The 10,903-nt window shown below is 44.1% G+C and overlaps 1 protein-coding gene across 1 annotated transcript in view; it reads left to right on the plus strand.

Annotated features, from left to right (window-relative positions):
- Positions 1 to 10,903, plus strand: part of CRTAP (cartilage associated protein) — a 30,636-nt gene that overhangs the window by 1,661 nt on the left and 18,072 nt on the right. The window contains exons 2-3 of the mRNA XM_008578084.1: positions 4,669 to 4,818; positions 8,017 to 8,188. Coding sequence (XP_008576306.1) covers positions 4,669 to 4,818; positions 8,017 to 8,188 — 322 coding nt within the window. The remainder of the gene's footprint in view (positions 1 to 4,668; positions 4,819 to 8,016; positions 8,189 to 10,903) is intronic.

The raw sequence follows: 10,903 nt of genomic DNA on the forward strand, positions 1-10,903 counted from the left end.
CCCCGCCCCGCGACCCTGCCAGCCCCGCCCCGCTGCCATGACAGTCCCGCCCCGCTGCCATGCCAGCCTCGCCAGCCCGGGCCAGGCTTGGCCCCCTCAAGCCCCGCCCCGCCCCGAGACTCAGGCCCCGCCCCTCCGCCTTGGGCAGCTTCCCTCCCCCATTTCTTGACCTGGCTCTTCCCAGCCAGACTTGCCGAAGGTCGCTTCCAGATCCTGCCCCTCTTTCTCCATCTTAAGTAGAGAAGAAAAAACAACCCAAGAAGGGTTGTTTTAAGGCAGAGAATCCGCTTGTAAAACTTAGCACAGTGTCTGGAACCTAACACAAGGGCCTGATGAATGTTACCCGTGATTTGAGGGCAGACTGTTTTCCAGTACATGGACATTAAAATCGCCTTTTCTCAAGTGAGTGGTGACTTGAGATATTAAAGAGGAAGAAGACCTGAGGAGCCAACTAGTCCCTTTTAAAGAGGAGGAAATTGAGGCCAGGGAAGGGCAGGGACACTTTGCGAGGACGCATTCCTGGTTAGAGACGAACTTGTGCACCGTGAGTTGTCGGGGTTGGCCCTCTCCACGATCTCTCTCTTTCATCTAGAACTTAACACAGTTCACTGCCTCCTTTTAATTGGCTACATAAATTCTGTCTAAAAATAGCCATAAATTGCAGTTGTCTATCCTTTGAGTCCTCACTCTGGGGAACCACAAGTTTTAAGAATAGGTTGAATTCCCTGTTGCTGGACAGAGGCTTCAGTGGGCCGGATAGTCGCAGGATTTGGTAAGGGAGCTCCCTCAAAGCCCAGTTTCTACTGTCTCTGGTTGAAAAAGATTTTTAAAGGAAGATATTGCATATATTTTAATGACTACAGAAATAGATTCATGGCATATCCCAGAGTCTGGAGGAAGAAGTCTTTTTGTTGTTTTTTGTTTTGTTTATTAACTTTGTTTTGAGTCTTTGGACTGCAAGGTCTGTTTTTTTTAATTTCCAATGAGACATAGCCACGTGTATGTTGCGTTCATATGAGTAATAAAATAACACAAAACTCCAAAAAGAAGAAAAGCTGGGTATTTCTATGCTTAGTTAGAGTTTTATATAAAGTATCAGTTTTGTGAATGTTTGTTGTGGCAACCAAAAAAAGAGACGTTTTAAAGTAGAACCAGGGGATGAGATTAATAAAATTCCAGAACATCAGAAATGATGGCTGGCTCATTCAAGAACTATTTTTTAAGCTAAAAATGACTTATCTGATTCTCCCCCCCCCCCACTTCTTATTTATTTTTTTGTTTCTTTCTAATTCTTTTTTGCATAGCTTTTGGCCAACACAGTCTGAACCAAATTAGTCACATAACTGAGAGGGAAACATTTTATTTTAAATGAAGAATATCAAAGGCTCCAATTTCTGAAATATACAGATGAGTTTGAACGAGTTATATAAAGAGGAGAGGAAGAGCATTTTACTCAGTGTGACCAGAAGGCATGGATTTTCTCTTTCCTCACAGCAGCCTCACGAGGTTATAATGTTCACAGCTTCTCTTCAAAACCCTTTATGGTTCTTGTAACAATCACTTCAAAGTCAGAGGAGTACCATCTGTCTTCAGTATTTTGAGATCTCTTATAGGGCAGGAAAAAGTTAAGAATTTTATTAATAAACCTGAATGTTCTCTTAATTGTTTCAACTGAAGATGTCACTGAAGATGTCACTCCACTTTGGTGGAGATGTTGTGTGACTTATTTTTTCCTCAATGATGTTTACATTTTCAAACTCTGTTTATGGGTAGGGAGAAAATAGTGACAGGCACATACATTCTACTGGCTCCTGAAGGCTGGAGATGGATGCTGGAGACAGGCAGTGCTGCCTGCTGCAGCGGGACGTGGGTAAATGTTGCTGTGCCATTCTTATTTGCAGGTCTCTGTTTCAGTGATTACAGACAAGTACCTGAGCTGAACACCGGGATAGAGATGGTGGGTTCAGACTGTCAGAGTGAGGCAAGGAGGCTTGCATGTATGATCTTGTAGAAAAGGGGCTGTGCTGCTGGTGTGCAGATATCAAGCCCACCATAGGTTTCATGTCACCAGCCTACCTTAGGTCCATGTCATTAGCTGTGGGTTTTCTCTGTGGCTGCCGTCTTCCATGAATGCTCGTCTTCCCCATAGGCCAAGCAGAAAGTGGGTCCCAGCCCTTCATCAGATCCCCTATGAGTGCAGAGCTCTCAGCTGGACGGAGCTGGCTGGCTCACAGGCTCTCTTACCCCGCCCCCTCCCCAGACACAGACTCGGATCTCCCTGAACCACAGGGCCTGCCACCACGGCAAGGCCAATTGAGTAGTAGCTTATTTGGCAGGTGGTTGGGGTCTTCTCAGACAGGTGGCTGTCTCTCAGGAACCCATGGCAGGGTGGGTGCTCCCACACCACCTTCTCCAAAACCTGGGGTCTGTCAGAGGTTCAGCTGCCAAGATGTGTCTCCGTTTTCCAGCTGGCAGAGCCTGAGTTGAAGTAAAATAAAATCACCCTTTCCTCTTTAGGAAGAGGTTACATTTTGTAAAACTCAGATCCTAAGTTAGAAACCTTAAAAATCCCTCTCTTTGCCCCTCTTTCTCTGTGCCCTTCTGAGAAGTAGAGAATCTAATTTCTTTGGCAAATGCTGAAAAAAGACTGTATTCACATGACTCCCTTCCCTCTAGTTGCCAGACTAGCCTTTTTCCAGCCAGGGGTATAAAGCTTTCTACAAAGCTGTTTCAAAGGCAGCCCCACTACAGGACAGTAACTGGCATTCCCAAAATATCAGCATTGACATCTGGGCATCTGTTCTCATTGCCACATACCACTTCTCTAATGCCACCACTGCCATTGTCTCAGAATGATTTGGCTCCAGTTCTGGGGCAATTTCGTACCGATATGTGCTACCCTATGATTCCCAGAAATCCTAGGTGTACCAAATATCCCTTTATTTTCTCTCTCCAAACCTAACTCTCTAATTCCTGCTTCCAAGTGTCCCTCTGGATTGGCTGGAGGAGTCTTTGTGTATATGCCAGGTGCCTGCCCTTCCCCGACCAGGTTGTTCCATGATTCCATCAATGTGGGGGCCCTCAGGTTATTGGTCATGTGTCCCCACAGGGAGGTGTCTGCATCCTCAACCACCTGTCCTTTTGAGGTCCCCATACAAAACAACACACCTGTCCTCCCTGAGGGCTTCTGCCCCCGGACACTGCCAACCACACTGCTATCCTGAAGCTCCATGGCCCTTGGACCTTGCTGCTCCTACAGACTCCAAGGGAAAATTTTTTTCTAGCCTGGGGGATTCCTTCTTTCTTCCTCTTCTTTTTCCAAACCAGTTAGCTTCTTCCTGCAGCTCCCTCCCCAGTTTCCTCCTGTCCTCAAAGCAGCTAAATTCTGTCAAGAGCACAAGGCTCTTGTCATACAGATAGTTTCTGAATTCTAACCAGACACCTACTTCCCCAGAGGCAGAGAAACTCAGAATCAGCTGGCCACCATTTATGTGGGGAGAAGAGAAAGGGAAAAGGAGGGAAAAGATGAATTAATTTTATGAAAATATTATGTAGTCATAATGTCACTACATTCAAATCACAGATACTTACTATGTCCTGCCTTGTCCCAGGAGCTATGCCAGGCACCAGGAATACAGAAATGAATAACACATATCTGGGTCCTCCAAGGATCATAGTCTAGTGGGAGAGATAGACACATCAGCTGAGATTACAGGGTGGTGTAAAAAGTGGGGAGACAGACACAGGAGTAACATGAAGGAGGGGCTCTTAATTGAGATTACTGGGAGACAGGGAGAACTTACTAGAATGTACTGCAGGGATTTTTTCCCCCTCTTTTGCTTATTGTTACAGGCCCACTTCCTAGGAACAGTGCCTGCATACATAGGAGGCTCTCAACAAATGCTTGCTGAGTAAGGGGATGAGTAAGTGAGGAGGTGGTGGGGGTCATCACAAATGGGAGCAGGAGGTTCTGGGAGAGATTCGGGAAAATATTACTATATTTGTCAAGGTTTCAGCAGAAAAGATGTAGTACAGGCATTTCTGGTAATTTGAGGAAAGTTTAATAAGGCAGGTATTTACAAAGGTGTGCACAGCGTGTGGGGCATCTGCAAGGGAGAGTGTAGTCCCCCAGGGATGGTAACAGTGGAGCGTGACCACCCCAGGCCAAAAGGAGAAGGGGAGAGAGCAATTCCTGGAACCCGAGAGACTATATGGAGAGGGTCACCTTGAGAGGAGCTGTGACTTTCAATTAAGGGACATCACAGCCCAAGGAGACTGTGCAGGGAGGGAGGCAGGAGATGAAATAACCTAAACACTCTCTTTTCTCCTTTAGTCTCCCAGGGGCTCCTCATTGGTGAACCCCTTTGGAAACTAAAGGACAAGGGGGTCTGTTGTGGAAGTCCACATAGGACAGCCTCCTAGGCATGGACTGGGTGGAGATGGCAGAAGGTAGATTGGGAAAGGCACACTGAGGCCATCCAAATGGTCACCTTGAGGGAATAAACACTCACCCAGAGTGGATGGACCAGGTCTTGATGGGTCCTGGAAGTCACTGAACCCTTCGCTGGAAACATCATGTTACTGAAGGACTGAACAGATGTTCTTGTTTTACAAAAATCACTGCTCAGCATCCGCTCACTAACTTTTCTCTTTCTTCTCTGTACTTAGGCCAATAATCTCCCAAAAGCCATTGCAGCTGCTCACACCTTTCTGCTGAAGCATCCCGATGACGAAATGATGAAGAGAAACATGGCATATTATAAGAGCTTGCCTGGTGCTGAGGACTACATAAAAGACTTGGAAACCAAGTCATATGAGGTATATTCAGACTTTTACACAGCGGTTAATACAAAGCGAACTGCTAAGAAAGTGTATCTCAGTGAACAGCTATTGACATCTAAGAACCACTATTGATTTTTGGTGACATTTGATGAATGTTATGACAGTAGAAATGATTGACTTTTTAGCACAAAGTTGATCCATTTAAGACTTTGCCTTCCGTGATGATTTTAAAGCCACCTTTCCTTTAAATGCTACATTTTATAAATATGGTCATTTGATAATTCAGTTTTAAGATGGCGGAGTTAAAGACATATTTTGGAAATCATCCAAAAATGATCAGGAACACAAGAAATAGAAACATAAATCTCCATTTCTGAAGAAATTTTAGGAGACATATTTTTATATGCACACACACACAACATATATATTAAGGTGGAAAGCAGAGTTAGGGAGACTTATTTGACAGAGCAGAGGATATTTAAATCTACACATCTTTAGTTCAGTTGGTCAGAGCACAGTGTTGATAACAGCAAGGTCAAGGGTTTGGATCCCCAAACCAGCCAGCCACCAAAAAATCCCCAAAGACGCTATACATCTGCAAACAGTGCAAACAGGCGTTCTGATGAGAGTTAACCATAACAACAACAATAAGAAGAATCTAACCCTTATGGGCACTTACTATTGTCAGGATCCATCGAGCTCAGGCATTGGGGGCTTGGGTACCAAGGGTAGGGCAGGTTTGAAAATAGGGGGGTATTGAAAGTATCCACAAAGAGCTGAAGATGCCAAGGCCTGACTACAGGTTTCCTGCAGTGTGATCAGACTCCAACCTCACTTTTTCACTTGGTGGGGACCCTCAAGTATAGTGTGGGGAAGGCTCTTTTCTGGGGCCCCTTCAGTTTTCCAGGAAGACTTCTCCAGCCTTCTGTAGAGCTGGTGCGGTGTCCATGCTTGTCTGCTGGTGTCTGAGAGCCAGTGTGGGGAAAGGGACAGGGGTCTTCCAGCTTAGTCAGAAGACTTCACCTGCTTCCTGGTCAGCCCCATGCCTCCACCTCAGCCTCTGCCATGCCCAGTCCCTGACTCCTCAGCATTTAGGGGTAAAGTCTCCCGAATAAACCACCAGTTTCTAGTGAAGAGTGGCTTTGGGAGGTATGGTCTCTTGGTGGCCAGGAGGGAACCTAGGGCTGCAGATGCCCTGGTCAGACTTTCAGCTCTGCTTTCAGTTCTGTGCCTTTCCCCAGCCTTCTGTGGTCCCTAGTGCCTGCAAGTGCCAACAGGGCATGTAGCTCGCTTCCCCTCCAGACCCTCCTCTGTTATCATTTGGCTTTCTGTCATTTCCAAAGTTGTTGAGATTTTGTCTGCTGCTTGCTCCTTTCCTGTTCATCCATAAAAAGGATATATACTTTTTAACTTTCATCACTGTCATTTTCATTGGGTTTGGCGATGTGAACTGAAATCAAGGCTGTTGAGGCAGAAATAATTTTGTAAAGGTTTATTAAAAGCCAAGCTTGAGGATCAACCCAGGAAACACAAGCCAATAGAGGGGGGAAGGGTTCCAAAGTCTGTACAGACTGAAAGATTCATAGGTATGTTTGGAAAGGGGAGGGGGACTCCTCATACTGGGGTTGTCCCATTTTCATTGATGGGTAAAATACGAAGTTACAATTATTGGCTACAGGTTACAACATATAGACTAAAAATGTCTATGTAGGGCTGGCCAATTAGCTGAGCTGGTTACAGCGTGGTTCTGATAACACCAAGGTCCAGTGATCCATCCCCATACTGATACCTGTACTCACCAGCTGCCAAAAAAAACCCCAAACAAACCGACAGCAACAAAACATTTATGTGCAGAACAGACAGGAAACTTCATGCCTCAGCTACTCTCGGAAACAGCTCATTGTTTCATTTGAAGTCAATAGATTATACCTTTATTGGTACATCAACACTTTCAGGAACTTACACAGATTCCTTACTTAGGAGCAGGATGCTGATATCAGATCATAAGACCTTTCCCCAAGGCAATTTTTAGACAGCCTGCTTGAAATCATATCATCATTCACCAGGGAGCAGAGCTGAGTGCATGTGTTCAGTGCCTTGTGCTTAACTTCCCTCTTTGCAGCCCTGCTGGGTGTGGCTGGGCTGCCCTCCTGTGCACCCATAGGGCTCCCTCTGTCTGCTTAGCTTCCTGCTTGCTGCTGCTGCCCTGCCCTTTCTGCAAAGCTGGCTGCTGGAATTCCTGCTCGTTTACCCAGGCTCCAGGAAAGTCACCTTCAGTCCTCTGCCTGTCTTATTTCCAGGGGATGCTGCCTGCCTTGGAGCTTTAGGGAGATCCACCCTTAAGGCTGAGGCCTTAAGCTTGGTGAAAATTTCATATCCAAGGGATGGCCCTCAGATATCCCCATTCAAGGAGCAGCTGAAAAGGAACTCCAAATGGAGAGTCCCATGCTTATTTCCAGGCCTGTCCTGGCCGCTCCAAATTAGCAGGTTTTTGCATGTATCCAGGATCTTTACATATTTCTTGGGGAGCAAACTGCTTCCTCAGTCTTAGTTATATCTCTTTTATCTGGTCCAATCAACAATTAGCAGAAAGTCCTTGAAGTTTCTACTCTCTGGCACATGATCACCCTTCCCAGTAACTAGTGTTGATGCATGGTACTCCTATTTTATATTTCATTGTTGGAGGGAATGGGTTATCAGAACCTGCCCTCAAACTTATATCTTATCCTTAATTCAGTTTTTAAAATCAGCTTTATTTTGAGGTATAATTTATATTTAATATCTTTACCAACTTTAAGTATACAATTCGATGAGTTTTGACAAATATATGCAGTTGCCTCTATCATCATGATATGGGATATTTTCATCTACACAGATAGTCCCCTCTTGCCACTTTGCAGTTAAGCCTTTTCCCCAACCCCTGACTCCTGGCAGCCGCTGATCTGATTTCTGTCACTATAGTTTTCCCTTTTTCCTTGATTCAAATTTGATTTTATTATCAACTGCTTGCTACTTTTTGAACTAAACTACATAAGAAGTGTACCCATTGTAAACAGGGTAGAAAAGTGTAGATATAAAGTCAGTCACTGGTTGGCTTCATATTTAATGAAGGATCAGAGTGGTTTCTTCAAAACTAACAAGAGCAGAGCTTGGTGATGGTCTCGATTGCTTTTGAGAGGACATACCTGTCTCCGTCTGTGCCCAGTGCAACTTCATTGGCTCCTTGGTTTTCAGAGTCTGTTCATCCGAGCTGTGAGGGCATACAATGGCGAGAACTGGAGAACATCCATCACGGACATGGAACTAGCCCTTCCTGACTTCTTCAAAGCCTTTTATGAGTGTCTCGCAGCCTGTGAGGGTTCCAGGGAGATCAAGGACTTCAAAGATTTCTACCTTTCCATAGCAGGTTGGTGGTGGGTTGCATCCTAGAGGTAAATGTGATACTACCCCTGTGGAATCTGTTTTCCTTAGATTCCTGCTCTCTGTTTGCATGCCTTCTAGATGCCTTGAGTGGCCTCTGAGGAACTTTTAAGCTTAAGTATGTACATATATATGCACTGTTTTGAAGGCAGAACTTAATTATTAATTGGGATAGTCCACATCAACATAAGCCTTTGACTTGGCAGGGGCTTCAGGGTAAAACAGCTGCAGCTATGCAGAGGAGGTCTCCCTTATCAGATCTGCTTGATTACAGATTCCCCTGGGCACGTGAAGCAATTCAGTGACTCACATTAATAAGATGACTTTCATTATGGGAATTTTTCAAGACACACAAAGGTCGAATGAAGAGTATAATGAACCTTTAAGTAGTTGTCACTTGGGTAATTTTTGAAATTTTCTTTTGTGATTATAAAACCATGTATGCTCTTGATAGGAAGATGAGAAAACACAAGATAGAGGAATGAAGAAAGAAAGAAAACCTAAAACACCACCCATAGCTAGCCCAGATTTCCCAAGAGCATCTAGATATTTCCCTAGTGCCTTTAGTGGACAGCATCATTCCAGAAAACTGCCAAAGGAAGATTTGCCAAAGTGGTTTGAGGATACTGATCCTGCACCTCTCAGGAAGGGTTAAACAAGCTTGGACTGTAGATTGGATAAGAATTTTATATCTATATACAATACTTGTAAAAGAAATCTGGGAATGAGCTAAGTGCTGTATCTCTCTCTTAGAGAGTCACTGTGTACTTTAATGGTGACGGCTCTTAGAAATCCTGCAATATGGAAGCTCTTGTAAAGTTATCAAATCCAGCTGTGGCAGCTGTGCCAAATTGGCAGCCCCAGCAGCATCCTAGCCAGACAGTAGTGTCGAACCAGTGGATTGTGAAATCCCCTGCCACAATGACTAAACATCAATGGAAAGATACCAGAAATGTGAAAAATCAAGAAAGTACACCACCAAAAGGTAATAACTCTCAATCTCTAGATCCTATAGAACAAGAAGCCCTTGAAATGTCTGACAAGGAATTTCGAGTGATAATTCTAAGGAAACTAAATGAGATACAAGAAAACAAAGCTAGACAACACGATGAAATGAGGAAAAGTATACAGGACCTGAAAGAAGAAATGTACAGGGAAATCAATGCCCTGAAAAAGAATGTAGCAGAGCTTGCCGAGCTGAAGAATTCATTCAACGAAATAAAAAACACAACAGAGGGCCGGCCCGGTGGCGCACTGGATAGTGCGCCGCTTGGGAGGCGCGGCGGCGCTCCCGCCCGAGGGTTCGGATCCCACATACGGACCGGTTCCCGCTCACTGGCTGAGCGAGGCGCGGGAGCAACACCGAGGGTTGCGATTCCGTTGCCGGTCCCCGGTCTGGTACGGGGGCAACACTGAGGGTTGCGATCTGTTGCCGGACATGGAAAAAGACAAAAGACAAAAAAAAAAAAAAAAACACAACAGAGAGTTCAACTAGCAGGAGCAGAAGAGAGAACTTCTGACCTTGAAGATGGGCTGTTTGCAATAACACAGGCAGACAAAAAAAAAAAAGAAAAGAAAAAAGAATTAAAAACATTGAAGAAAATATAAGAGAGATATCAGACAACCTTAAGCACTCAAATATCCAAATCATGGGTATGCCATAAGGGGAGGAAAAGGAGATTGCATTGAAAACATTCAACAAAATAGTGGCAGAAAACTTCCCCGGTATAGGAAAAGACACAGATCTTCAGATTCAGGAAGCTCAAAGATCCCCAGCTGTATTCAACCCAAAAAGATCTTCTCCAAGATATGTTATAGTGAAATTGGCAAAACTCAAAGACAAAGAGAGAATCTTAAAAGCTGCAAGAGAGAAGTGTCAAATCACCTATAAGGGAGCCCCAATCAGACTAACATCAGACTTTTCATCACAAACTCCAAAAACCATAAAGGAATGGGATGGTATATTCAAAAAACTAAAAGACAGAGATTGCCAGCCAAGAATACTCTACCCCGCAAGGCTATCCTTCCAAAATGAAGGGCAAATAGTATATTTCTCAGACAAACAAAAACTGTGGGAGTTCACTACCACACAACCACCCTTACAAGAAATTCTCAAGGGAGTACTGTGTTTAGTACCTGAAAAATAACTACCACTGCCATAAAAACTCAAGAAAAATCAAAACCCACCAGTAAAATAAAAATGTCAACAATGAAGAGAAAAAGAAAAAGAAAAAAAGTTTATCTACAATCCAAGAAACCAACAAATACAGAAGACAAACAGTAAATCAGAAAAAAAGGAACAAAAGACTCTTAAGACATCCAAACAAAAATCAATAAAATGCTAGGAGTAAATCAACACTTTTCAATAACAATTCTTAATGTAAAAGGATTAAATTCCCCAATCAAAAGACACAGACTGGCTGACTGGATTAAAAAGGAGGACCCAACTATATACTGCCTTCAAGAGACCCACCTCACCTATAAAGACTCACATTGACTAAGAGTGAAAGGATGGAAAAAGATTTACCATGCAAACAGAAATGAAAAACGAGCTGCAGTAGCTATTCTTATATCTGACAAAATAGAATTTAAACTAAAAACCATAAAAAGAGATAATGAGGGGAGAGCAAGATGGCGACGGGTCTGGAGTGAGCGTGTCAGAGGACAGAGAGAGCCTGTGAAGTGTGCGCTGTGCTGCCAG

The sequence above is a fragment of the Galeopterus variegatus genome, unplaced genomic scaffold (genome assembly GCF_000696425.1).
Source record: "Galeopterus variegatus unplaced genomic scaffold, G_variegatus-3.0.2 Scaffold1627, whole genome shotgun sequence".
NCBI lineage: Eukaryota > Metazoa > Chordata > Mammalia > Dermoptera > Cynocephalidae > Galeopterus > Galeopterus variegatus.